The 23,445-nt window shown below is 42.1% G+C and overlaps 1 protein-coding gene across 1 annotated transcript in view; it reads left to right on the forward strand.

Moving 5' to 3' along the window:
• Positions 1-4,943: 4,943 nt before the first annotated feature.
• The window catches only part of TMEM38B (transmembrane protein 38B), a 39,103-nt gene continuing 20,601 nt past the window's right edge, over positions 4,944-23,445 (forward strand). Inside the window, exons 1-2 of the mRNA XM_075931365.1 lie at positions 4,944-5,164; positions 18,774-18,930. Coding sequence (XP_075787480.1) covers positions 5,059-5,164; positions 18,774-18,930 — 263 coding nt within the window. The 5' untranslated portion in view covers positions 4,944-5,058. The remainder of the gene's footprint in view (positions 5,165-18,773; positions 18,931-23,445) is intronic.

The following is a 23,445-nucleotide window of genomic DNA, read 5'->3' on the forward strand; positions in this document are numbered from 1 at the left end:
AAACCCACTTCCACCCCCACAGGTGTTACCCTCAATAGCCTGGTGTGTGTTTCTGTTTGGGGTGAATGAAGAAATCTTATTTCTCAACTTCATGGGCTGAAGCCTGGGGATCACCCCACAAACTGAACCCTGGATGAACATGCACAGGGCGGTACATTATAATAAGGGCTGGATCGATGTAGGCTTCACCTTCCCATGTTCTGAATCTACCAGGCAACCTATTCTGTGAGTCGTTAAAGGACTTGAGCAAATAAGGGCTTGGACACAAGGCTACAAGGAGATAGAGAAATGTGAGCTGCAGGAGGGAGTAAGGGGAAGAACAGGAAGGAAGGCTGGCATCAGGAGTAGGGATGTAAGCGAAGGTGGAGTCCAGCAGTAGACTGAGGGCAGTGCAGAGGAATATGGGAAGCAGAAGAGACAATGTGTGAGGCACAGTGGGGAGTTCTGAGAACTCCCTTCATGTGGAATGAGGAAAAACAAGGTGGTGAAGATGCTAGAGGTTCAGGGCTTGCAGTACTTTTAGACAAACTTCACAATGAAAAGGAGAGTGGGAAGTGGGAGCCAGATGCCTTCACCTCCTTAGACCTAACAGAAGCTGGGAGAGAAAGGAGGCACACTCATCAGCTCAGCAAGGCATTCAGCTCTAAGCTAAACGGCTGGATATGATTCCTTTCAGGTATATACTCATCTTCCGCCATCTTCTAAGTCCCTCTGAAGTATCATTGATCTGTGAAAAGTCCGTGGCCTGTTGTTGTTTTTCCTAGATCAGATCCAATCCAGTGTTAGCACCGAGTCCATCTGTTTTATTTTTGGTAAAGTAATTTTTTTCCCTGCGATGAGATAAAGAGCCAGCCTGCCCCACTACTGTATGCAGTAGAGTCTCCTCGCACTTTTCAGTAGCAACTTTATTTGGAAAAACTGGTAGACACTCTGTCTCTGTCTCATTGCATCAGCAGCAAACCTTTAAAAAAAAAAAAAAAAGTCAGTACACATATAGCATTCGGCTCCTTTACTCTGATTCATTTAAAAACTGTTCTCAAAGCATAACATCAGGCATGGACCACTATCACCTCTAGAGACCTGTAAATCTGCAGATGTCCACTTTATTCCACACCTGCAGGTTGCAGACCAGATGCAGATAAAGTTTTTGTATCCTTGCAGGGCATCTTCAGCATCTGGATCTCACTCATTCCACAAGAGAGGAAGTCATTCGCTGTCCCAGATTTAGAATAGCTTGCTGAAGGCCTATCTCCAAAGCAACATCTAGTATTAGACAGTAACGAATACTTTTAAAGTGGCTTCCTAAATGCACCTGTATGGCCATTTTCTCTCCTTCTTCTATGTCTCTTGACTCCTTGCAAGGTATTTTGAATTGTCTTTGCTTCTCAGAAATGAACCTGATGCCACCCAGTGGGAAAGAGACAATGCTGCAAGAAGCAAAGTAACCTAGAGAGGATATTTTTTTCCATGGGCAGTGACTGGAAGAAGCATGTAATAACATCCTATAAAACTGTATCAGGTATTTTTTGGTGGATACAGGTGTGCAGATGTGTATCACAGTACATGGAAGGAAAGAAAAAAAACCTGCATTTTAACCCATTACTGCCTCAGGGCAGAGATGCAATTTACTAACTTACTATTGGAATCACACCATATCTGAAAATTTAAGTAACATTCTACAGTGGAAAATGACCTATGATTTCTATTCTTATAAGGACAAGTCAAATACATTAACAGTTTGTGTTTAAACTACTTTTCCTGAGAAGAAGTGTTCATATTAATAGTTGCATATAGAAAGGATGATTGTGTGATTAAGACATTTGCCTGGAACTGAGATTTAAGAGATCTGGGTTCAGGTCACAGCTCTGCTACAGATTTTTGTTTGACACTGGTCCAATCATTTAATCTGTGCCTGAGTTTCCTAGCTGTAAAATCAGGGAAATAATATTTCCCTCCTTTTCCCTGTCCTCTCCATTTGTGTTGTAAGTTCTTTGGGGTTACAAACTGTCCCTCACTATGCATATGTATTGTGTCTGGCACAAAGAAGCTCTAATATGGACATACCTGTAATATAAATATCACTATATATATATATATATATTAACTATAATATAAAAAAGAGTTTTCCAAAATTCTTCGCTAGTAACTGGGCTAATAAAAAAGCAGCTTATAATTCTGCCTTCCTTTAACTTAAAACTATCTAACGGTGATCACACCAGAGAACAAGAGGGAGTTTTTTTTAAGTAACACTCATTGGGAGAAGCTAAGCAAGCAAGCGGGCTTGACAACTGGGGTGCAGGATGCCTGAGCAGCTGCTGGAAGGAGTTGGAATGACTGTGATGGATGAGATCACGGGACAGTATAAGCTGCCAGAGGTAGGGTTAGATTGGTTCTCACTTAAGGGTGGCCACCAAATGGCTCCTAAGTCCCTCCCCTACATAAGTTGCTTCTGGAACCTCAAGCCTCCAGTCATCTGGATCTCATCTCTGTTGCTGGAGTTATTCTACAGCTCATCCCTCATAGTTAATGAATATACCTAGTCCAAGAACCTTTGCTTAGCTTGCTTTGTTTGCTGAAACCTGTCCTGAAGCAAAGTCCAGGCCACAAAAATGACCACCCTTCCTCCTATTTTACAATTCTCATTGACCCTTGCTTGGTTGGGGGCATGTTGTATACAGCTATTCATTACCCACCCTTGCCTGACATTAAGGCAAGGGAATGTAGTCAGGACCAGGAGAGGCCGAGGAAATACCCCTTAGCTTATGGACAACCGAGCTGTCCAACTAAAACCTCTCCCTGCCCTTTTACAGTGGCTTTTAACAGGCATCATTCCTCTATAGTACCACTCAATCAATCACCTCACAGCACAGTCCATCACTTATCCCTTATTCATCACCTACACTCCTCTGACAGTGTGAAACTTACATCACAAACATTAAAATCATAGGCCTTCTATCCTAGGATGTTGGGGACTATTGTAGAGCATACAGAACTCAAAAAAGTCCAAGTCCTACAGGAGATTATTGGCTCCTTTAATAGAATGGAATTTTGGGAAATGTAGTTTGCCAGGAGAGCATCTGTTTAAAAGGGAATCATATAATTAGTGTACGCTGGGCCATATAAAAATCAAAGGGGTGACATTACTGGAGAAGGAGGTAGGGGAAGTGCTCAGTGGTAAGGACACCTGAAAACCAGGGGAACTAGTATCTGATGAAAAGGTTCTCTCAAGAGAGGGAAAAGAAGCATGAAACCTAGGAAGCTGTGGAAAAGTGAGAGAGAAGAAAGGTCAGAGAAGGCAGCTAAGGGGGTGCAGCAAGAGCAAAAAGGCCAGAGACAATATAGATTCAGCAGGATTGCAAGTCCCAGGTGTTCAAAAATCATGAGTCAGGCCTCAAAATGTAATGGGATTTTAAAAGAAACCCCAAAACAAAACCAACGTTTGGGTTCTGTTATTTGGTATCTGCACCCCTTCGGGTGCACTTTGTTCATATTTTCAAGCTATTCTCTGGATCTGTGAGAGCTAGAAATGTATTTTTGTGTTTTAAATGAAAACAGAGATGGTCATGTAATCACTGTGCCCAGGACAGATGCTTTAGAGAGCTGTATGGTCCAGGAACTTTAAGTAAAACATGGTATATTGTGAGACTTATGATAAAATAATGGGAGCCAGCCACATGGCATTAGTAGGCACTGGAGGTTTACCCAGCGATGCCCCATGCCTGCAGATAGTGGGGTGGGGGGACAGAGTGAGGGCAGTCAGCTTCATGAGTGTTGCTGAGCAAATCTGGGGGTGGGGGGCATGCCCCTCCATGTGTCGCCTCATTCACCAGTTTATTTGAGGTTTCTAGGGGTTCAAAGGGAGAGGAAGTCCCCATGTACCCTCAGTGTAAGGAGGGGCTAGACCCTAACAAGCCTCACTTAACCCCCTATTCCTCCCATGCAGCTCCCTGCCCCTAGCAACGCCCCTTCAGGCCCCGCCCCCTGCCACGCCCCTGCCCCATCAACTCCCCTTCAGGCTCCGCCCCCTGCCCCTAACCACGCCCCTGCCCCAGCAACTCCCCTTCAGGCTCCGCCCCCTGCCACTAGCCACGCCCCTGCCCCTAGCAACTCCCCTTCAGGCTCCGCCCCCTGCCCCTAGCCACGCCCCTGCCCCAGCAACTCCCCTTCAGGCTCCGCCCCCTGCCACTAGCCACGCCCCTGCCCCTAGCAACTCCCCTTCAGGCTCCGCCCCCTGCCCCTAGCCACGCCCCTGCCCCAGCAACTCCCCTTCAGGCTCCGCCCCCTGCCCCTAGCCACGCCCCTGCCCTAGCAACTCCCCTTCAGGCTCCGCCCCCTGCCCCAGCCACGCCCCTGCCCCAGCAACTCCCCTTCAGGCTCCGCCCCCTGCCCCTAGCCACGCCCCTGCCCCAGCAACTCCCCTTCAGGCTCTGCCCCCTGCCCCAGCCACGCCCCTGCCCCAGCAACTCCCCTTCAGGCTCCGCCCCCTGCCCCAGCCACGCCCCTGCCCCAGCAACTCCACTTCAGCCTCCGTCCCCTGCCCCTAGCCACGCCCCTGCCCCAGCATCTCCCCTTCAGGCTCCGCCCCCTGCCCCAGCAACTCCCCTTCAGGCTCCGCCCCCTGCCCCTAGCCACGCCCCTGCCCCAGCAACTCCCCTTCAGGCTCCGCCCCCTGCCCCAGCCACGCCCCTGCCCCAGCAACTCCACTTCAGCCTCCGTCCCCTGCTCCTGGCAACTTCCCTTCAGGCCCCGCCCCCAGGAACTGCCCTTCAGGCCACGGCCTGCCCCTAGCAACTCCCTTTCAGGCCCCGCCCCTAGCAACTCCCTGCCCCTAGCAACTCCCCTTCAGGCCCCAAGCGACTTCCCTGTCCCCATCAGACCCCGCCCCCCGGCCTGATCGCACCAATGAACACACCGGGTGGGCGGGGCCGGCTCGCTGCCTTCTCCCCGCTACGGGGGCCGGCACGGGCCGTTTCTCCCCGCCCCGCAGCTGTTGGGGCGGCGCGGAGGGGGCCCGCCCCTGAGCCAGGCCCAGGCCCGGGCCGAGGAGCCGCCGCCGCCATGGAGCTGGGGCAGGTGCCGCTGCGCTTCTCCCGCCTGCCCATGTTCCCCTTCTTCGACGCGGCGCACTACCTGGCCTCCGTCATGGCGCTGAAGGAGCAGCGGGGTGAGCGCCCCCCCCTTGTCACTGCCCGACTCCCCCTCAGGCGGGACCCCCAGGGGACACGGGGGGGCGGTGAAGCCCGTGGGACCCCCCCGCCTTGTTTCTGAGAGCGCTTGGCCGGGGGGGCTGCCCGTGGGGCGGTACGCGGGCCCCCCACCCCCACACTCCTTCCCTTTGCCTTCTCCTTGCACCCGCCTGTGCGGGACACTCGCCTCCCTGCGCTGCGAGCCGGGGCGTTAAACGTCGGCCACAGGCACCGGCTGAGCCCCGTGCGGCAGGGCAGGGCAGGGCGGCGGAGCTGCCCGTGGCACCCTGCGCCCCCGCACCGGGTGAAGCAGCCTTGCCGTCTCTGGCCACGCTTCCCGAGAGGCGAGGAACCGCAGTGCTGCCTGAAGACCCCGGTTTGATGTAAGGGCCGGGCCTTAGTTACTGGCTGTGTTGGGTCGTGTTATGTGAACAATTTATGCTTGAAATACAGGGCTGCTTCCACAGGGGTTACAGCGTTCGGAATCCCTCCTCCATAGTTTGCCCACGCTGTGAAAATGTAGAGAGATGAATGAAATGTTTAAACCCAGAACATGGCACGACTGCAAACTGAAATAAGAAAATTGAAGGGGGGGGGGGGGGAAGGAGCTTTAAAATAAACACACAATGTTGAAATATAAAAAGGGGGGTTCTTCCACCCCTAGGCAGACCAAGGGTAGGAAATGGAGGCTGATGCTCTTGCTAGTTAAGCGTGTGTACAGATGTAAATGGTGGTGACGATTTTTCCCCACTTCCACCCCCCCAAAAAAATATTTTAGCAGGAAGTAATGTAGGGAAGTTCTATGACTTCTGCTAGTCAGCAGGTTAGACTACATAACCACAGTGGTCTCTTTTGGCTTTACAGTCTGTGAATTGTATGCACTTAAAATTAACACTGATTTCAGTCACAGAGATCGAGTGTGTGTGTGTGAAGGAATGGGGAAGTGTAAGATCTCAATCTGCTGCCTGATGTACCTATTATTGTTCCAAATCGCCTCTGTGCCAGCACAGCGAGAACAATATACTGTCAGCTTTGTTGTGGCTTGTGGCTTTTTGCTGGAGGTAGGAGGATAGGTAACATAAAACAGGGTTAGATAATATAAGGCTAAAGAATCTTGACCCTTGTCTATAGTATAATGTCTACTGTTGCTACAAGTTTTGGAAAATTATGGTCCGTTTTTTTACTATTGTTATTGCAGACACAAGAGACCTTAAAGCAGTGGTTCCCAGCCTTTTCCAGATGGGGACCCATTTTGACAATTCAGGAAGTCTTGGTGACCCAATGCAATTCAAAAATGAGAGGAGAGGAGAGGGCAGAGCCACTTGGAGAGACACTTGGCAATCCTTTTGAAATGTAATAGCGACTCATATTTGGGTCCTGACCCATAGGTTGGGAAACCTGCCTTAAAGAGTTTGTGTTCCTTTTGCACAGGAATTGAGGCTTGCTCTGGTGGCCTTGGATAACCATTTGTTTTCATGCATGTGCTGTGCATCAGTTAATTGCTGCTGTCCTGTCCAGAGATGTCTGCATTTCAGTTGTTTTATATACAGATTGCAAAATAATTAGGGATGAATTAGCATTGTGCAGTTATTCTAAAAAAATTAAGTTCTTACAGTATAGAAAAGTGTTCTGAACTTCAGACTGTGATGATTTTGCAAAGTGATAATGATAACCTGAAACTTCAGTTCCTTCATGTCTATTCCTGAAACTTTAGTTTTCTCAGGTCCATTCCATTACAATTTCAACTGGTGTATTTCCTTTCTAATTTAGTGACAAACTACTGGAAAACTTTCTGTAAAAGGCTGTGCCTCCCTCCGACAGGGAGGCCGTAATGTTATATATACACTTGAAGAGATGTCTTTCCTGACTTTATATTTTATAGTTCACATCTGGTGAATCTGCCTTTACCACTATTTTTAATACACCAAATTAATTCATTAATTAGCATATTCACAACAAATCACAATACATCGGCCACGGAAGCTGATGATCTTCCAAAGCCATGCCTTCTCATTTTCTCGGGGAGGGGGGAAATTAAATTAATAAATCATCCAGTAACCTGTTAGGGAAGGCTGTTTTCCAAGACTTTTCTGCTATACAGGAATTGGGGCAGTATTTGGAGTCTGTGTTGTGTGTACAAACTCTTTGGGACTTGTGCACTATGGATTTGGGGCTATCAACTAGCCTTCACCTCTTATAGAATTGAACAAAGTGTTGTATAGATTAGTCCAGAATAGCTACTTAGAAGTGACTTAAAGAACTGGGAAAGTTCCTCTGCCTCAGAGTAACTTCTCCTTATCTGAGATGTTTGGCTGGGTGTGACTGTTATCAGACTTAAGCAGATTCCGGAAAACCCTTGCTTTGTTTACTTTGCATTTTGAATGCTATTTGCTGCCAGACAGGTTAGATGTTTTATTTTTGTTTAAATGAAAACTTACTATTGTAGTAATGGATGACTAAATTGACCAAAAGAAGTTTTACTATTTGCCTTGGACATGTGACTTTGTTAGGACTTGTTTGTTACTAATATAGTGCCCAACAGTATTTGAAATTGCTCTAATGTCATGATCTAGGTAAAACAACTGAAAAATCTAGGAACTATAAATACATGCAATGTCAGTTACTTGCATTATATCAAAGTATTTGTAGACAGATGCATTAAAAATGCCCAAACCACAAATTTCTTTCTTCCACAGATAGTAATTTATGTTGAATACTCTAATAGTCATGTTAAAGAAAGCTTTCTTTTTCCCCCCTAATCTCTTGCTTCTCCTGATGGACACTAATATTTCTGTATAAAGCAATTGTGGTAGTAAATTCCCTGTTGTAAAAATGATTGTGACGTCAGAAATATTGGCTTATATGACATTATTGAATGAAGAAGCAGGTTAAAAATGAGAAATCTCATATTTATAGTTAGTGGAGAAGATATTGTATTACTTTGAAGTTTCAAATTCCTCTGGGTTTTAGGCTTGGGTCCAAACTGTAGATGGACTTTAGTGAAGAAATGATACCCCCCCCCTTTTTGTGGCACATCTTCAGCGTAGCTTTAGTAATGTTTTGCATTTTAGAAAGTTTGCCTTTAGTGGCAGCCTTTACCTAGCTCTGGCTAGAGCTGGACAGATAAATGACTACACATTTGACATTTTATCTTCCTGTTTTGAGAAGCTTGGGCAGAGCTTGATTTTAAATATTTAGAACTACTAGCCAAATAATTTAAGTGAATAAATCTTCGTCTGTTACTCATTTATAAGCAGTTCATTGTGGCTAGTTAATATTGAAAGTTTAAGCTGTTTGGTAAATTGAGTACTTTCGTTCTGACTAATTTTTTGTTTGACTTGCTTTTCTTTTGTATGCCTCACTTAAGTATCTGTGCATCTCAGAAATGTTAATGAAATACTCCCATTTTACAGATGAATGATCTGATTCAGTGATTCAAGATTGGCCAAAGGCCGCACACGGAGTATGCGGAAGATCTAGTAATGGAGCCCACATCCTGGGTGTCCTCAATCCACTGCTTAAAATACATCATCATCCTTCTTATCTTAGAATCAGATTTCTGGTAGGAGCACTTGTGTAGGTGTATGAAAAATATATTTTCCATTAATACTTTACAGAATTTGCTTACATTTTTTGTTGCTTCTTCACATGCCCCTATTAGTAAACTACAGTACTGTAAATGACCATAGAATGGATTTCAGCACACATTGTATTCAATTAGAAATTTCAATTATTATGCATAAATTTGTTTTTGTGATATTTTCTAGGTGTAAGCATAGCTCATTTTCTAATTTGAACATGGAATTAGTAATTTTTTTTATGTGGAGAAAGTGGTATTGAGGGGCTCCTCTAGAAAATAATTATAACAAATATTGGAGATGCAATTTTGCCAAAATAATTCCAGCTGTAACTCAGTCAGTAGACTTGCAGTATAGCTAGTGTTCCATTGTGTCACAGCATAGTCAGTCAGCAGCCTGCATTTTGCATCGCATTGTTACATTGAGGGTTTACTGCATTATTTTTAGAAAACAACTTTCCTTTTTTGAAATGTTTCCTTTGTTTTTACAACTTAAACTTTGGGCCATGTATCTCATATAGGACTTCAGATTTATTCTTTTCCTAAGTATTCTGTAGACACAATTTGTGGAAACTGTCTTTTTTTAGTAATGGCACAGACCACTGCTAAATTATGAGCTTTTTAAATAAAAAGCTTTAAACTTTTAAACGTTCTTAACTTTATCAAAGGAAATTTAGTTTTTGTGAGTGAGGTACTGGTTCCACTTGCTAGTCTTATTTAATGTAGAGTTTTTGTGGGTTTCTCCACAGAAGCGGATTATTTTGGCGGGGGAGACTTGTAGACCCTTGGTATAGGTTTTTGAGTAAGTGAATCTGATTCTTTTTTAGTGCGAAGTTATCATTGGTAATTATTGATATTGTTACTGATTTGGAAACTAAGTAATCTTGAATAGTGTTAAAAAGCATTTTATTTTAGAAGGACCTTTTAGTTTGCCCTTTAGGTGTATAACCAAGACAAGCTTGGTGTGTAATAAAAATTATTATTTTGTAGGTTGGAGGAGGAAAGTGAGGAAGAAATGATAAGGGGAGAACATTAAAAAGCAGGTCACACTTTTTAACAAGAATAATTATTTAATGTCAAACACTTAAACACCTGTATTCGATATTTTGAAACCTTGATGTCATTCCTAAACTACAGTATTTGCTTACTACTGTAATTGTCTTTGTTCACATTGTGTTATGCATGGTTTCATGATGCCTCATTAGTGTTAAAGGATGCTTCATGGGGCAAACATAAATGACAATTTATTTGTGAGTGACCTACTTGAAACTGAATTTGTGGTCTGAAAGGTTTTAACTCCCCTATAATGTTATCAGTAGTGCTGCTAAAGGACAGTTAAAACAAAAAAGCAATGAAGCAACAAGATTTCTAGCTATGTCAGCACTACAGCAAGAAAACAATGATTGCATTACAAACATCCGTGTTTAGAGCCAAGAGACTTCTAATGATGCCTAGCATATTCTTCTTCTGGACTACCTTTCATTTATGGTTTGTTTGTGGTACTTAAACTAACTTTGTGTTGCTAAATGCAGAGATTACCAAACTTTGGTCTCTCCTGGATTTTGGAGAGCAGGCTGGTCATGTGGTTATATTCTGTTCCAGCTGCTTTGCTGTCCCCAAAGACTTCTAAAAAGAGCTTGGAAGTATGAAAAAGCATGTGCTTACCTACTCTCTGCTAGGCAGAATTAGCCAGTTGACATACCTCTACTAGAGATGCTGTTTTGGATGAATAGGAGCCGTCTTTAATCTTGGTCTGTGCTATCCAGTTAATTCAGTGTACCCAACGTTGACTTTAGTGGCCATTAAGGTTGACGAGACAGGCTTGGTAGTGTGGACACATTATTTAGAAAATCGACGATGTGTGGCTAAATTTGGTGTAAACTCCTAGTGTAGACTGGGCCTTAGCTGTCCAAGTGTCATTAGCTAAATTTGGTTCCTGCCGGTGTAAGTGCCTTCCTACACCAGTTTAGTGACACCATCTCCCTGACCAGTATAGAGACATGGTTGAGGTAATTAGATTGACGCAGGGTAAGTGTAGACATTGTGCTGCTTCTGTTGACTGTTACTGACCTTCAGGAGCCGTTTCACTGTGCCCCACGGTGACAGTATAACTGATACAAGCAGTCCTGGTAAGGATGCAAATGCTGACATAAGGAGCTAAGTGTGCACGCACAAGTGATTTAATAACCGTGGTGGTTGTATTCCTGCATAGGTTCGGTTGATAGGTTTTTTTGTCAGCATGTCCACAATCTGTTTCTATACTAAGGAACCTTAACATCAGTGGATTTTTTTGTCACCATTGGTGAAAACCCTAATGTAGAAATAGTACGAGCAGCATCCGGAGTCTTAACAACTACTTCTAAACAGCTTTGACACATTATAAAGATACAAGAAATTGCTGAAAGTTTGTCTGCGTTCGGATTCTACTGGAGTTATCATTGGCAGGTTTTTGCTAGAGATTCCTAGTGTGGACATAACCTTAAGGACTGGAGCTGACCGTCACCAGTGGAGAAAGTACATCATGGAAAAAGCAGCCAGTTGTCAGGGAGGAATATGAAGGGGATTGGGAAAGAGGAAGTGTGATTTGTTAAGGAAAACAGACACTCCTTTCCGCCTCCACCCCAAAGCCTACTGCATTAGATAGGTACAAATACTGTCAGATGTTTGGATTTTTTTGCCCTCCTTTTGGAAAGATTGACAAATAGACAACTGGTATATAGGAGAAACAGTAAATGAGATTACACACAAAACACTGTCAAATGCATCAAGTAAACAAACTAGAAAAAATGAATGTGTTTAAGCTTTCGCTGTTAGAAATATGATTTATTTGGGTGACCCCTTAAAAACTATTGCCTATGACAGTCACTCTTACTGCCTCTGTTTGTTTTGTTGATTTGTATTAATTACCTCTGTCTTTGTTGATAGAGGTAATTAATGTTTTATATTTAGGTGCAAGTACAAAATATAAAAAGCAAACATTAAAATCTAAGACACCAATAACAGCTGGAAAACTTTCTCTTCCCCTTCTAGTCCAGAAATGATTAAGGGAGCTAAACCTTGATCACTATTTATCAACTTAAATTATAGCAGATGTATTAAAAGATTTCGTTATCTTGTATCTCTATTTGAGTTTGCACGTGGCCCAGATAATATGGCTGAACATCTGGCCCAGTGTTGGAGGGAGAGTGCTAACTCTTATCCATCCCCATTTGGATAAAACTGAAGTGATGTTGGTAGATTGGAGGAAGCTTTTATGGAAAGGATACATTTCTACACCTCCATTGGGAGGTTGTGTCTGCCACTTGTGATGTGGTATATTATTGCATCCACAGGTGCCCTTAGATGATCATGTGGCAGCAGTGTCCAGGAATGCTTCTTTACTGTCTGCACCTGGCCAGAAAACTGATAGACCCTGTTATTGTGATATATATTTTTGTCACCTCAAGACCAGATTACTAGAATACATTCTGTATGGTGCTGTATTTTAATCAATCCAGAAACTAAGGCTGGTACAGAAGGGAGCAGTCTGCCTACAGTATTAAGTGGTATTTCCCAGTTGCAGTGATTTACATGGGCTGCTTTTTGATTTCCTGTTTTCATTTTAAATGTTGTTTGATCTGTAAAGCTGTAAATAGCTTGCTGTTTGATACTGCCCACTCTTCTTGTGTCATATGGCCACAGTTGTGATGAGCAGAGGTGTGGTAGTTGGATCTTTCTTAATTTAAAAGGTGGAGCCTGGTTAAAAGAGATGGTATGTTCTTTGAGGGCAGGGGCGAATAGTGTCTGTGGGAGAGGGCATGCAAGGGAGGGCCACACACAGGAGCAGCGGGGATGTTGGGGCACCCCACTTAGCAATTAAAATTTTGGCAAGAATGTGAGGGGGCAGCACACCTCCCAACTGTTACCCCAAGTCACCTATGGTTGAGGGTCCCTCTGCTCTAAGTTCTTTTTCTCAGTCTGAAAATCGCTTGTGTTCTGGTGTTAAGGGTATGCTTCAAGGTTAATTTATTTGTACCTTTTAATGCAGGGGAAAGGAGATTGTTGGAGATCTAGTGCTGTTGGCTGTCAGAAGGGTAAACCTGTATAATTTATTTCTGGGTTTGTAAGATCTAGGGGCCTAGAGCTTTGGATAAGTGCCCCTTTTATTATCGTAGAAATCCAAATAAATACAATAATTTAAAAACCCCATATTTTGTGTGTGTGTGTCATTTCCTATAGGGGATCTGGATCTAATGACACTGCTGTACACTTCAGGAGTGCCAGTAAGAGAACCTGATAGTCCACCCAGATCATTAGCTCCTTTTGTTAATCCTGTCAATTACAATTAAACTTAATCAACTGCAACTTTAATGCCTGGAGCAGTGATAAGTCAGTATTCAAGCTAAGCAGATATCCTCTGATTTTTGAACCCTAACAGTTATTGCATTATTGTAAAAAATCGTGCAATACTCATTACATCTTTACAGTATGTATTTTATGTTTAGATTTGAAACTCCAAGATACTAGTTGATGTCTGTTTTATAAACTTGGCTTTTGTACTGGAATTCACAAATATAATAGCTGACTTTACTGGATAATTGCTTGTATCTATAATTGGTAAGGCACTCTTTTGTGAATATTCTAATTAAGTGAATACAATAAGGTCCATGTTGTCTTTGAACCCCTTATGCATCATGTCAATACAGTGTCGCGTCATGGTTCAACGGTAATTTTAAAAAGGATAATTAGAGGGCATCTTTATTTTTTAAATTTCATTTGCTTGCAGTAACCTGTTAGTTGGAAGTGCACTTTTCTCCAAGTCGGCAAGCATTTGTTTTCTTATGCTTCGAGCAGACATGAATATTGTTGCTTGTTTTCTTGCTTGTACATCTCTAGGGACACTTTCACTGTAACAAATATAATTTAGGGCTTATGAAAGGAGGAGCTGAAAACACAATTTGATTTTATTCCAAAATAATTAGAAACTGCAATGGAAATTGTAGACTGAATTAAAGGTAAAAGGTGGGGCAAAGTTGTGGTAAGAAAAGTAACTTTGAAAGTACCTTTGAATCCTGACCGTCTGAGGTTTGTTGAGACTTGAGATTAGTCTCCAATACTATCCCAAACTCCCGTTTTCCCCTCTCCCTTGCTCCCTCTTGATAGTTAGATATATATTTAAGTTAGACCTGTCCCTGAAAAATGTTGGAACACAATGTCAGTCTCCCATATTGCTTCAGAGAATCTGTATAATTGTATGGAAAGCAATTTTAAAATTTTTGCTATGAATGTTCATGCATCTCTACAGGGAAAATGTCAGGATTTCAAGATGGGATTTAAATTTTTTGCTTCCCTTCTCTACAAACTAGGAAAGAGGAGGCAAAAATTAGTATATAATAGGGGGCAGTCATATAAATATTCAGTCTGAGGGAGTGCAGTGCATGAATTCCCTAAACTTTATAACTAAATGGGTTAGGACGGCAGGCTTGCCAATGGGAGTGAGGCAAAGGGGACAGCTTCCTGGGGCCCAGTGATTTGAAAGGGTCAGGGATTCTTAGCTACCTGCGTTGCTACAGTGGAAATGGCAGTGGGCAGTTTGGGGCCCCTTAAATCACTGCTGAAGTTTTGGACAGTGCACACTGAGCAATGCTGAAGAGCTGCTGGGTGGAGGAGGTCAGCTAGAGCTAGCCTCTTCACACCTTGCCCAGGGCCCTGCAAAGTCTTATCGACTGCCCTGCAGGATGGGATTGATTGTTTTTGTCCTTTCAGGGCTATAAGTGTGACTATACTGAGGTGTTAGCTGGCAGTGCTTCAAGACAGAATTGACAAAACCCCACAATTCTTTCTAGAAATCAAACATTTATAACATTCAATATATGCAGGGTGCTTATCTTCTTATACCCATTGAACCTGTTAATGAAAGATACCTTCAACTTTCCCCTGGTTCATTACATATCTGTGATTTCAAGCATTTCCATTAAGCCAGTATCCACATCTCGACTATTTACCAAACTACTGTCCTTAGACTGGCTATGATACAGGGTACAGCTGTATTACAATAATTGAATTATTGGCTTGCGAACCATTTCCCACTCAGGAGCTGCAATGATCGGAGCAACTTATTGTTTCATAATCTGACGCTAATAATAAATAAAAATTTAACACTGTTTCCGGATACATATATAAGCCTACTTTTAAATGCAAAATGAGGGAAAGCCATTCCAGAGCAAAAGTACAGTCAATAAAGAGTAAATTCATTGTCAACAAATGAATGTTTTTGTCAGCTGAGACAAGCTGTAGGCACGAGTTTATACCAAATGAGCTCTATTTTTAAGGAGAAATGAATGTAAGATCTGGACAATATCCGTGTTCCAAAATTCTGACCACAGATTTAGGTGCTGGATGTTTTCTAGGGGGAGGACATAGCGCAAGTATTGCAGTCTTCAGAAACATATTTTTCTACTACTTTCTTAGAAATAATAGTAGTCAGAAAAGTCTAGTGCAGGTAATGAATTTTAACAGTTCAAGAAATACTAGTTCAGACAGGCTGTTCTGTAGTCCCCTGTACACATAAAGTTTTATGTTTCCCTCAGGGATTTAGTTAGGGAGTAAACTGCTTCAAAAGTGCAAAATTATGTAGGAGGAGGGAGAGGATTTCATCACTACTACTTTTTCTGGTGAACGTAGCTATCCTTTTTTCCTCTCCATGCTTCCTTTAGGTTCTATTGCAATTCTGAACAGACTGTGTTATTGCTTGGTAGGGCAGTGAACTACCAAACTACACTGATAAACACAATTTAGGAATATGCTACTATCAGATCACTTTCATTGTTGGAGTGTGATAGATATTTCTGCTTCCCCTTGGCACGTGTTTTTTCTTCTGTAATCTTTTTGTCTTTTCCAGTTTGCGTGCTTTCTCTCCTCCTCCTTGCTGCTTATTTTGCTTTGGGATGCTAGTAAGAGCAGCGACTAAAAGCACATCTGTCAGTTTCTCCTTGTAATTCATGCTGTCTTGTAATTGATATGGCTAGCTGGTGGTCTGTCACCCATTGTGCATCTATGTAAGCTGCAGCTGACAACTGGTTGGAAAGAGTGATTTGGTGCCAGCAATATGTGTAGGCTTGCCTGACTCTAGCTGTGTGTTTGTGATGATGGAGGGAGATTAGTGAATGCTTTCTAGAGTTTACTTGAGCTAGAGGATGTGAATTTAGTGGGGCTTACAGGAGCAACATAGGTTTCACACCCTGTTCCATACTTTGGAAGTGACAGACATTAAGAACCACCATACTGGATCAGACCGATCATCCGTCTATCTCAGTATCCCATCTATTTAGCTTAGTATCCTGTCTTCCAAAAAGTGGCCAATGTCAGATGATTCAGAGGAAATGAACAGAGCAGGCAATCACTAAGTGATCCATGTCCCATTGGAAGAACAACTCCATTATGTCATGAACTTGGGAAGTATCAGAGGAGGGAAGTGATAGTGTGCAGCCATTAATATGTTGGAGATTACTGGTCCCTGAATATTTCAACTTCTGTAGCAGAGGTTGGGAGACTGTCTACACCTGAGTTAATGTGCTTCAGTGTCTTGCTTCAGCAAGCATTTTTGATGCTTCAAGGATCTGCCCCACACTTCGGTGCTGGGTAGTAACACTCTTGTATATTTCTTGGTACACGTCCCTTGTCTTCAGATTGTGGAAATAACCTATATCAGATTGTGGAAATGACCTATATCATGTTGGCTATGGGTATCTCCCTTGGAATAGATAGATCATGGTGTGAAGGAATGTCAGATTTGCTTGCAGATGTTATATTAGCCAGATAAATGTATGCAGCTTGTATTTTAAGTGCCATCATAAGAGGTTCCTAATGGCTTTTATGCTCTCTGGTGTAATCTATTGCCTGGCTGTTGTGAGGTTTAAAGATGTATCAGACCACCTTCAGTTTGACCTGGCCAGAGGGCACATTAAGTTTTATTTTGTTCCCACTGAAGCTGCTCATAAATCCAGCGTAGCAATAAAAGGAGGCACAAAGTTATTTAGCTTAGTTGTGACAAGAATTCAGTAAGTAATTAATGAATGGCCTATCTTACCTAGGCAATTTGGTGACATGCCAGATGATATTCAGTGTAGTTAAGCACAGAGTGCTGCATGTTGAAAGTAATAATTTGAACTAATCTCAGTAATAAGTTCTAAATGAACACTATCTACTCGGGGAAAAATCTTTGTCGCTGTGGATAGTTCAGTGAAAACATCTGCTCTGTGCTCAGCAGGGGTCAGAAAAACGACAATGTTAGGTTGTACAAAGAAGTAAAGTGTATATTGAAAATACTCTCATCTAATTATATAAATTACTGGTGTGTGTTCAATTCTGGTCACCTCATTTCAAAAAGTATATAATTATAACTGGTTGAAAATGTAAAATAGTATCAACATTTGAAATGTCATCAAAATGTAACTTTGGGAGATTTTGGCCAGCTCTAGATACATGTGACATAGAAAGGGTTCAAGGGGAGAATGAAAATGATTAAAGGCATTGCAAGGTTCTTTTAGAGAGTTTTAGAAAAGTATATAGTTGATAGAGGAGATGAACGTGAGGACATTACATATAGCACAATAAATGACGTATGAAAGGTCAGTCATATGTATCTGTTATACTAGAATAAGGGGACGCACAAAAGGCTTTGAAAGGTTCTAAACTGATGACTAGCCTCATTTTATTCAACATCTAATTAACCTATGAAACTTGTGGATGCAAGATACTTTTGAAGCCAAGAATAAGCTATTTGTATGAACCGTAATATTAAATAGTATAAATATTTTTACAGCTTTTTTTTCTTTCAACTTTCCTTGGAGCATCTGGTACTAGCCACTGAAAGACTAATTGGGCTAGGTGGGTCACTGGACTGACGTAGGATGTCAAGTCCTATGTCTCTAAGTCACTGAACTTTGTGTTTCATTTGCACAGTGAAGATACTATCCATTTTAAAGAATTCTGGGATCTTCTGATGAAAGGCATTGTTAAGTACAGAGCGTTGTTCGTTCTACAGTAGACTTCCGATAATCTGGAACCTATGGGACCTAGGTGGAGCCGGATTATCAGATATGCCGGAGTATCATGGTTATGTATATACTGTATACAGCAGTGGTCCCCAACGTTGCATGGCTGCCGGGCGCCCGGGAGCGGGGCCACGCATGTGCCGGGCGCCCGGGGGCGGGGCCGCGCACGAGCCGGGGGCGGCACTGTGCATGTGCCGCGCGCCCGGGGCCGCCCACGAGCCACGTGCCCCAGGCCGGCACCGCATATGTGCCCTGGGGCCGCCCACGCGCCCCGGGCCGGCCCTGCGGATGTGCCGCGTGCCCAGGGGAGGAGCCGCCCATGCGTCCCGCGCCTGGAGCCGGCACCATGCATGTGCCGCGCGCCGGGGGCGGGGCCAGCCCAGATGTTTCAGTGGGCGCCCAGAAATCCCCCAGCGGGCGCCATGGCGGGGACCACGGGTATACAGTATATACTGTATATAAAGTGTTCGTAGCCCTTTTTATTGTACATACTGTATACAGTATACTGTAATGTTTTTTTAACCCTTTTTTACCCCTTTCGCTCAGTTCAGCTGCTGCCGTTGTTACCTTGTGACTCATTTTTTGTTGAAGCTCACTCACTAGGCTCTTGCCATTTTGATTCCTGACTATCAGGAGTGCCGGACTATTGGAGTTTTACTGTAATATGTTTTGTTGCCAAAATATTGCCATTATTAAGTTCTTGTGCATAGGGTTTTTCTTTTCCTAATCTTTCCTTAAAATGTTTGTGTTTTTGAGTGTACTGAAGTGTAGAATTTTGCAGCATCCTTCATAATTTTACCTGATATTCAGTGTATCAATAATCTTGTCAAACAAATTGAGCCAGTGTCTAAATTATTTGGATGTTACTGATAATGATATTTAAAACTGTTTTGAAATGATTTGGTTCGTTTGATACCTTCTTTCTTGTCTTGTGCAAATATGTCATTAACAGGCGGTCTTTTTACTTTATTTCAGGAGCATTGGAAGTGTCACGCCAGAGTCCGATTGCATGTTGGTTTAGTGCTATGCTCTACTGCTTTGGTGGGTCTGTTCTGTCTTCCTTGATGCTTGCAGAGCCTCCTGTAGGGTTCCTTGCCAACAGCACTAATATCTTCCTGGCATCTTCAATCTGGTAAGTATGCATGAAATAAGTACATTCAGTTTTGTATTAATACATTTATACTTGAACTTATAAAGTGTATTGCCTATGCAATCACTAGAGCTCCACCAATAGCAAGTGTCAGTGAGGTAACTGTGGCAACCCATCTCCCCCCAGATATACTTTCCTGGGTGTGGACACAATTCAGCATTAACGCTGTTCAGAATGAATGGAAGCGGCTAGCCTCTCTTGTAAAGGCTGGATTATTTTTCATTCTCTCTTTGGAAGGCAGTTTATTATCATTACTTTTAAGAAGTATGCTAATTCCTAGAAAGATGAGACATAGAGTTTTAAAGCATTTTTTAAGTAGCTATTAGGCATCCAGATTAAACCAAGAGGTAGAGGTGTTTTTTCTGCAGCTAGAAAATAGGGTTTGCTGGGACCGATTCTGCCCCCTTAGATTTTGCTTCTTGGTAAGGATCTATTTTATTTACTGCCAGCTCTGAGCTTGCCTTTCTGAAATTAACAGGAGACATGAGTCATTTTGGGAACAAAAGTGAGGGAAAAACTTACATGGAATCAGCAGCAAGTTTAATGGGAAGGCAGGCAAGAAAAAGCATTACTGGACCACTGCAAGGAAGAAAAAAATGGCAGTAGTTAAACTCAAATTAAGAAATAGTATCCTTTACATTCTTGGATTTTTGCAAAAACTAAACCTAAACTTACAGCATCGTTTTCTGTTCCTTGTGGTATAACTGTTGTTGCAGACAATCATCAGCAAAATGCACTTACTTTTCAGGGTAGGGAAAGCGGGGGCTAAACTTTGGAACAGGAAATGGCTTGGACCCTTCCACAGATTATAAAATGGCAGTAGTTACTTGAAGAAAAAGCTTTCTAAAAGAATGTAGTTAAAAAAAAGTTTGGAAAGCACAATATTTGTCTCTGTAAATGAAAAACTGCTGCTAGACGGCAAAAATTAAATCCTAATCCGGTTTTTGGAGAACCTGAAAAACTTGTGAATGTTTAGAACCAGAGTTAATTCACATAGTTTGGCAACTTTACAGCCAAAGTGCCAGATGACCCTTGAAATCAATTTAATGGGACTTGCTTGTGTTTGCTTTCAAGGAGTTATTTTGATGATGTTGTTTACCATTGGCTTTCTTTAGTTATAACATGTAGTGAAACTTGGTCCCATATACCTGCTTGAGGTGAATGAGCCTTTTTTAAACAACTAGCTCTCGTACAAAGCACAGGATTTGGTAGTAATGGAGGACTTCAGCTACCTAGGCATCCATTGGAAAAATAATATAGTGCACAAATTATCCAACAAGTTCTTGAAATGTATTGGAGATAATTATTTTTTTTGTCAGAAGGTGGAAAATAGTGCCGGGGAGAGTCTGTTCTAGATTTGATGTTGAAAAATAGGGAGAAACTGGTTAAGAATTTGAAAGTGGATGGCAGCTGAAGGAAAAGTCCATATGAAATGGTAGATTTCATGATTCTAAGGAATGGTTGGAAGGGAAAATGGCATAATAAAGATAATGGATTTCAAGAAGGCAGACTTTAGCAGACTCAGAGCTGATAAGCAAGATCCCGTGGGAAGGAAGTCTAAGAGGGAAAGCAGTTCAAGAGAGCTGGAAGTTTTTCAAACAGACATTATTAAGGGCCCAAGAGCAAACTATTGCACTTTATAAGAAGTATGTCTAGAGACCACTTTGGCTTAACCAGGAGATTTTGTGGGCTTTTTTTTTTTTTTTAATTTTAGAGCATTCAAGAAGTGGAAACTAGGTCAGATTACAAAAGATGAATATAAACAAATAGCACAAGAATGTAAGGACAAAATTAAAAAGTCAAGTTACAAAATGAGATTAAACTAGCTAGAAATATGAGTGATACAAAAAAATTCTACTAACACATTGGAATCAAGAAGATGACCAATGAACAGGAGCAGGCCAATTACTCAATCAGGAGGCAAACTAGAACAGAAAGGCTTCATCTAGACTACAGGCTTTTGTTGACAGAGGCTTTGTTGACAGATACTGTCGACAAAGCTTCTGTCAACAAAGAGTGTCTAGACTACATCCAGTTCGGTCGACAAAGCAAGCCGCTTTGTCGACATAGGAGTGTAGACGCAAAGGACAGTGTAGATGCAATAACACTTTCTGTCGACAGAACTCTGTTGACAAAAGGCGTTATTCCTCATAGAATGAGGTTTCTTGCCGTTGACAAAACTGCTGAGTTCTGTCGACTTTTGTTGACTAAACCCTGTAGTCTAGACATACCCAAAATGTGGAAATGGCAGAAGTGCTAAATAACTTTTTTTGTTTTTTGCTTAAAGGGTTAGTAGCATTTAGACATCTACCATAGTGAATGCCAGAGAAAAGGAAATAGACCAGAGGCTAAAATAGGGAAAGAACAATTTAAAAATTACTTAGACAAGTTAGATGTCTTCATGTCACCAGGGCCTGATGAAGTACCACTTAGAATACTCAAGGAGGTGCCTGAGGAGATACGAGTGATTAGTGATTATCTCTTAAAAGTTATAGAAGATGGGACACTGTGCTGAGTATAGGAAAAGGGCAAATATAGTGTCAGTCTTTAAAGAGGGAAATAAAGACAACATGGAGAATTACAGACCCATCAGATAAACTACCCTGGAAGATAATTGGGCAAATAATTAAGCAGTCACTTTGCAGACGGCTAGAAGACAATAAAATAAGTAATAGCATGGATTTGTCAAAAACAAATCATGTGAAACCAACCTAGTAGCTTTCCTTCAAAGTAACTAACTTTGTGGATGGGGGGAAAGGAGTAGATGTGATATATCTTAACTTTAGTAAGGCTTTTGATACTGTTTTGCTTGCCCTTCTCATAAACAGACTGGGGAAATATAACCTACACTGAGTTACTATAAAGTGGATGCATAATTTGTTTGAAATCTGTTCCCAGAGAGTTCCTGGTTCACAGTCAAACTGGAAGGGCATTACAAGTGGAGTCCTGCAGGGATAGGTTCTGGGTTCTGTTCAATATCTTCTTCAGTGATTTAGATAATGGCATAGAGAGAACACTCTCAAAGTTTGTGGATGATATGAAGCTGGGAAGGGTTCTGAGTGCTTAGGAAAGTAGGATGCGGACAAATTGGAGAAAGTCCAGATAACAGCAACAAAATGATTAAAGGTCTAGAAAACATGACCCATGAGGGAAGATGAAAAACATTGGGGCTGCGTCTAGATTGGCATGATTTTCTGGAAATGCTTTTAACATAAAAGTTTTCCGTTAAAAGCATTTTCGGAACAGAGAGTCTAGACTGGCACAGACGCTTTTCCGCAAAAGCACTTTTTGCGGAAAAGCATCCGTGCCAATCTAGACACGCTTTTCCGCAAAAAAGCCCAGATCGCCATTTTCGCGATCGGGGCTTTTTTGCAGAAAACAAATCTGAGCTGTCTACACTGGCCCTTTTGCGCAAAAGCTTTGCACAAAAGGTACTTTTGCCTGAACGGGAGCAGAATAGTATTTCCGCAAGAAGCACTGATTTCTTACAGTAGGAAGTCAGTGCTTTTGCAGAAATTCAAGCGGCCAGTGTAGACAGCTGGCAAGCTTTTTCCAGAAAAGTGGCTGATTTTCTGGAAAAACTGGCCAGTCTAGACACAGCCTGGGTGTGTTCAGTCTGTAGAAGAGAAAACGGAGAGGGGATATAAGTCTTCAAGTCCCTAAAAGGTTGTTAAAGGATAGAGGTAGATAAATTGTTCTCCTTTACTTCTGAGGATAAAACAAGAAGCAACGGATTTAAATTGCAGCAGGGGAGGGTTAGGTTGGCCATTAGGAAATACTTCAGTATCATGGTGATTAAGCACTGGAATAATTTGCTTAGGGCAGATGTGCAATCTCCATCTTTTGAGGTCTTTAAGAGCAGATTAGACTAACATCTGTCAGGAATGGTCTAGATAAAACTTAGCCCTTTCATGAGTGCAGGGGCCAAGAGTAGATGATCTTGAAGTCCTTTCCAGTCCTACGATTCTGTGATTCTATTTTGTAGTCTTGTTTTGTTAAATGAAATGAGAGCCTGTTCATTGACATTCTCAGGTGGAAGAGATGAAAGCTTATTTCCACTCCAACTCATCTGACGAAGTGGGTTTTACCCACAGAATCTCTTGATATCATATATTCTTGTTAGTCTCTAGGTGCCACAGGACTGCTCATTGTTTCTGAATGTAGTTTTGTAATAGTTTGATTTGCTTTAAAATATATCCTCTGAACAAAACTTCAAATTCACAAATCCCTATGTAAAATTTACTTTTAGAAACAAGTTGCAGGAAAATTAACAATTTGATTTCTTTAAGGACACGGTCTCCTTGAAATCTAGTCTCAACAGTATCAGGTACTATGTCTGCCCTCAAGCCTCCTAGTGGCTGTATAATTACAGCCTGTACTTTTAAAAAAAAAGTACGCTTGCTGTATGAGATGTGTAATTTTAAGTGTTACTTGTAACTAGAATAAATGTGCTGTTTTCAGGAATGATTTTTTTTAATGTTGACAGTTCACCAAAAG

Source organism: Pelodiscus sinensis, chromosome 6, assembly GCF_049634645.1.
Source record: "Pelodiscus sinensis isolate JC-2024 chromosome 6, ASM4963464v1, whole genome shotgun sequence".
In the NCBI taxonomy this organism is placed as follows: domain Eukaryota; kingdom Metazoa; phylum Chordata; order Testudines; family Trionychidae; genus Pelodiscus; species Pelodiscus sinensis.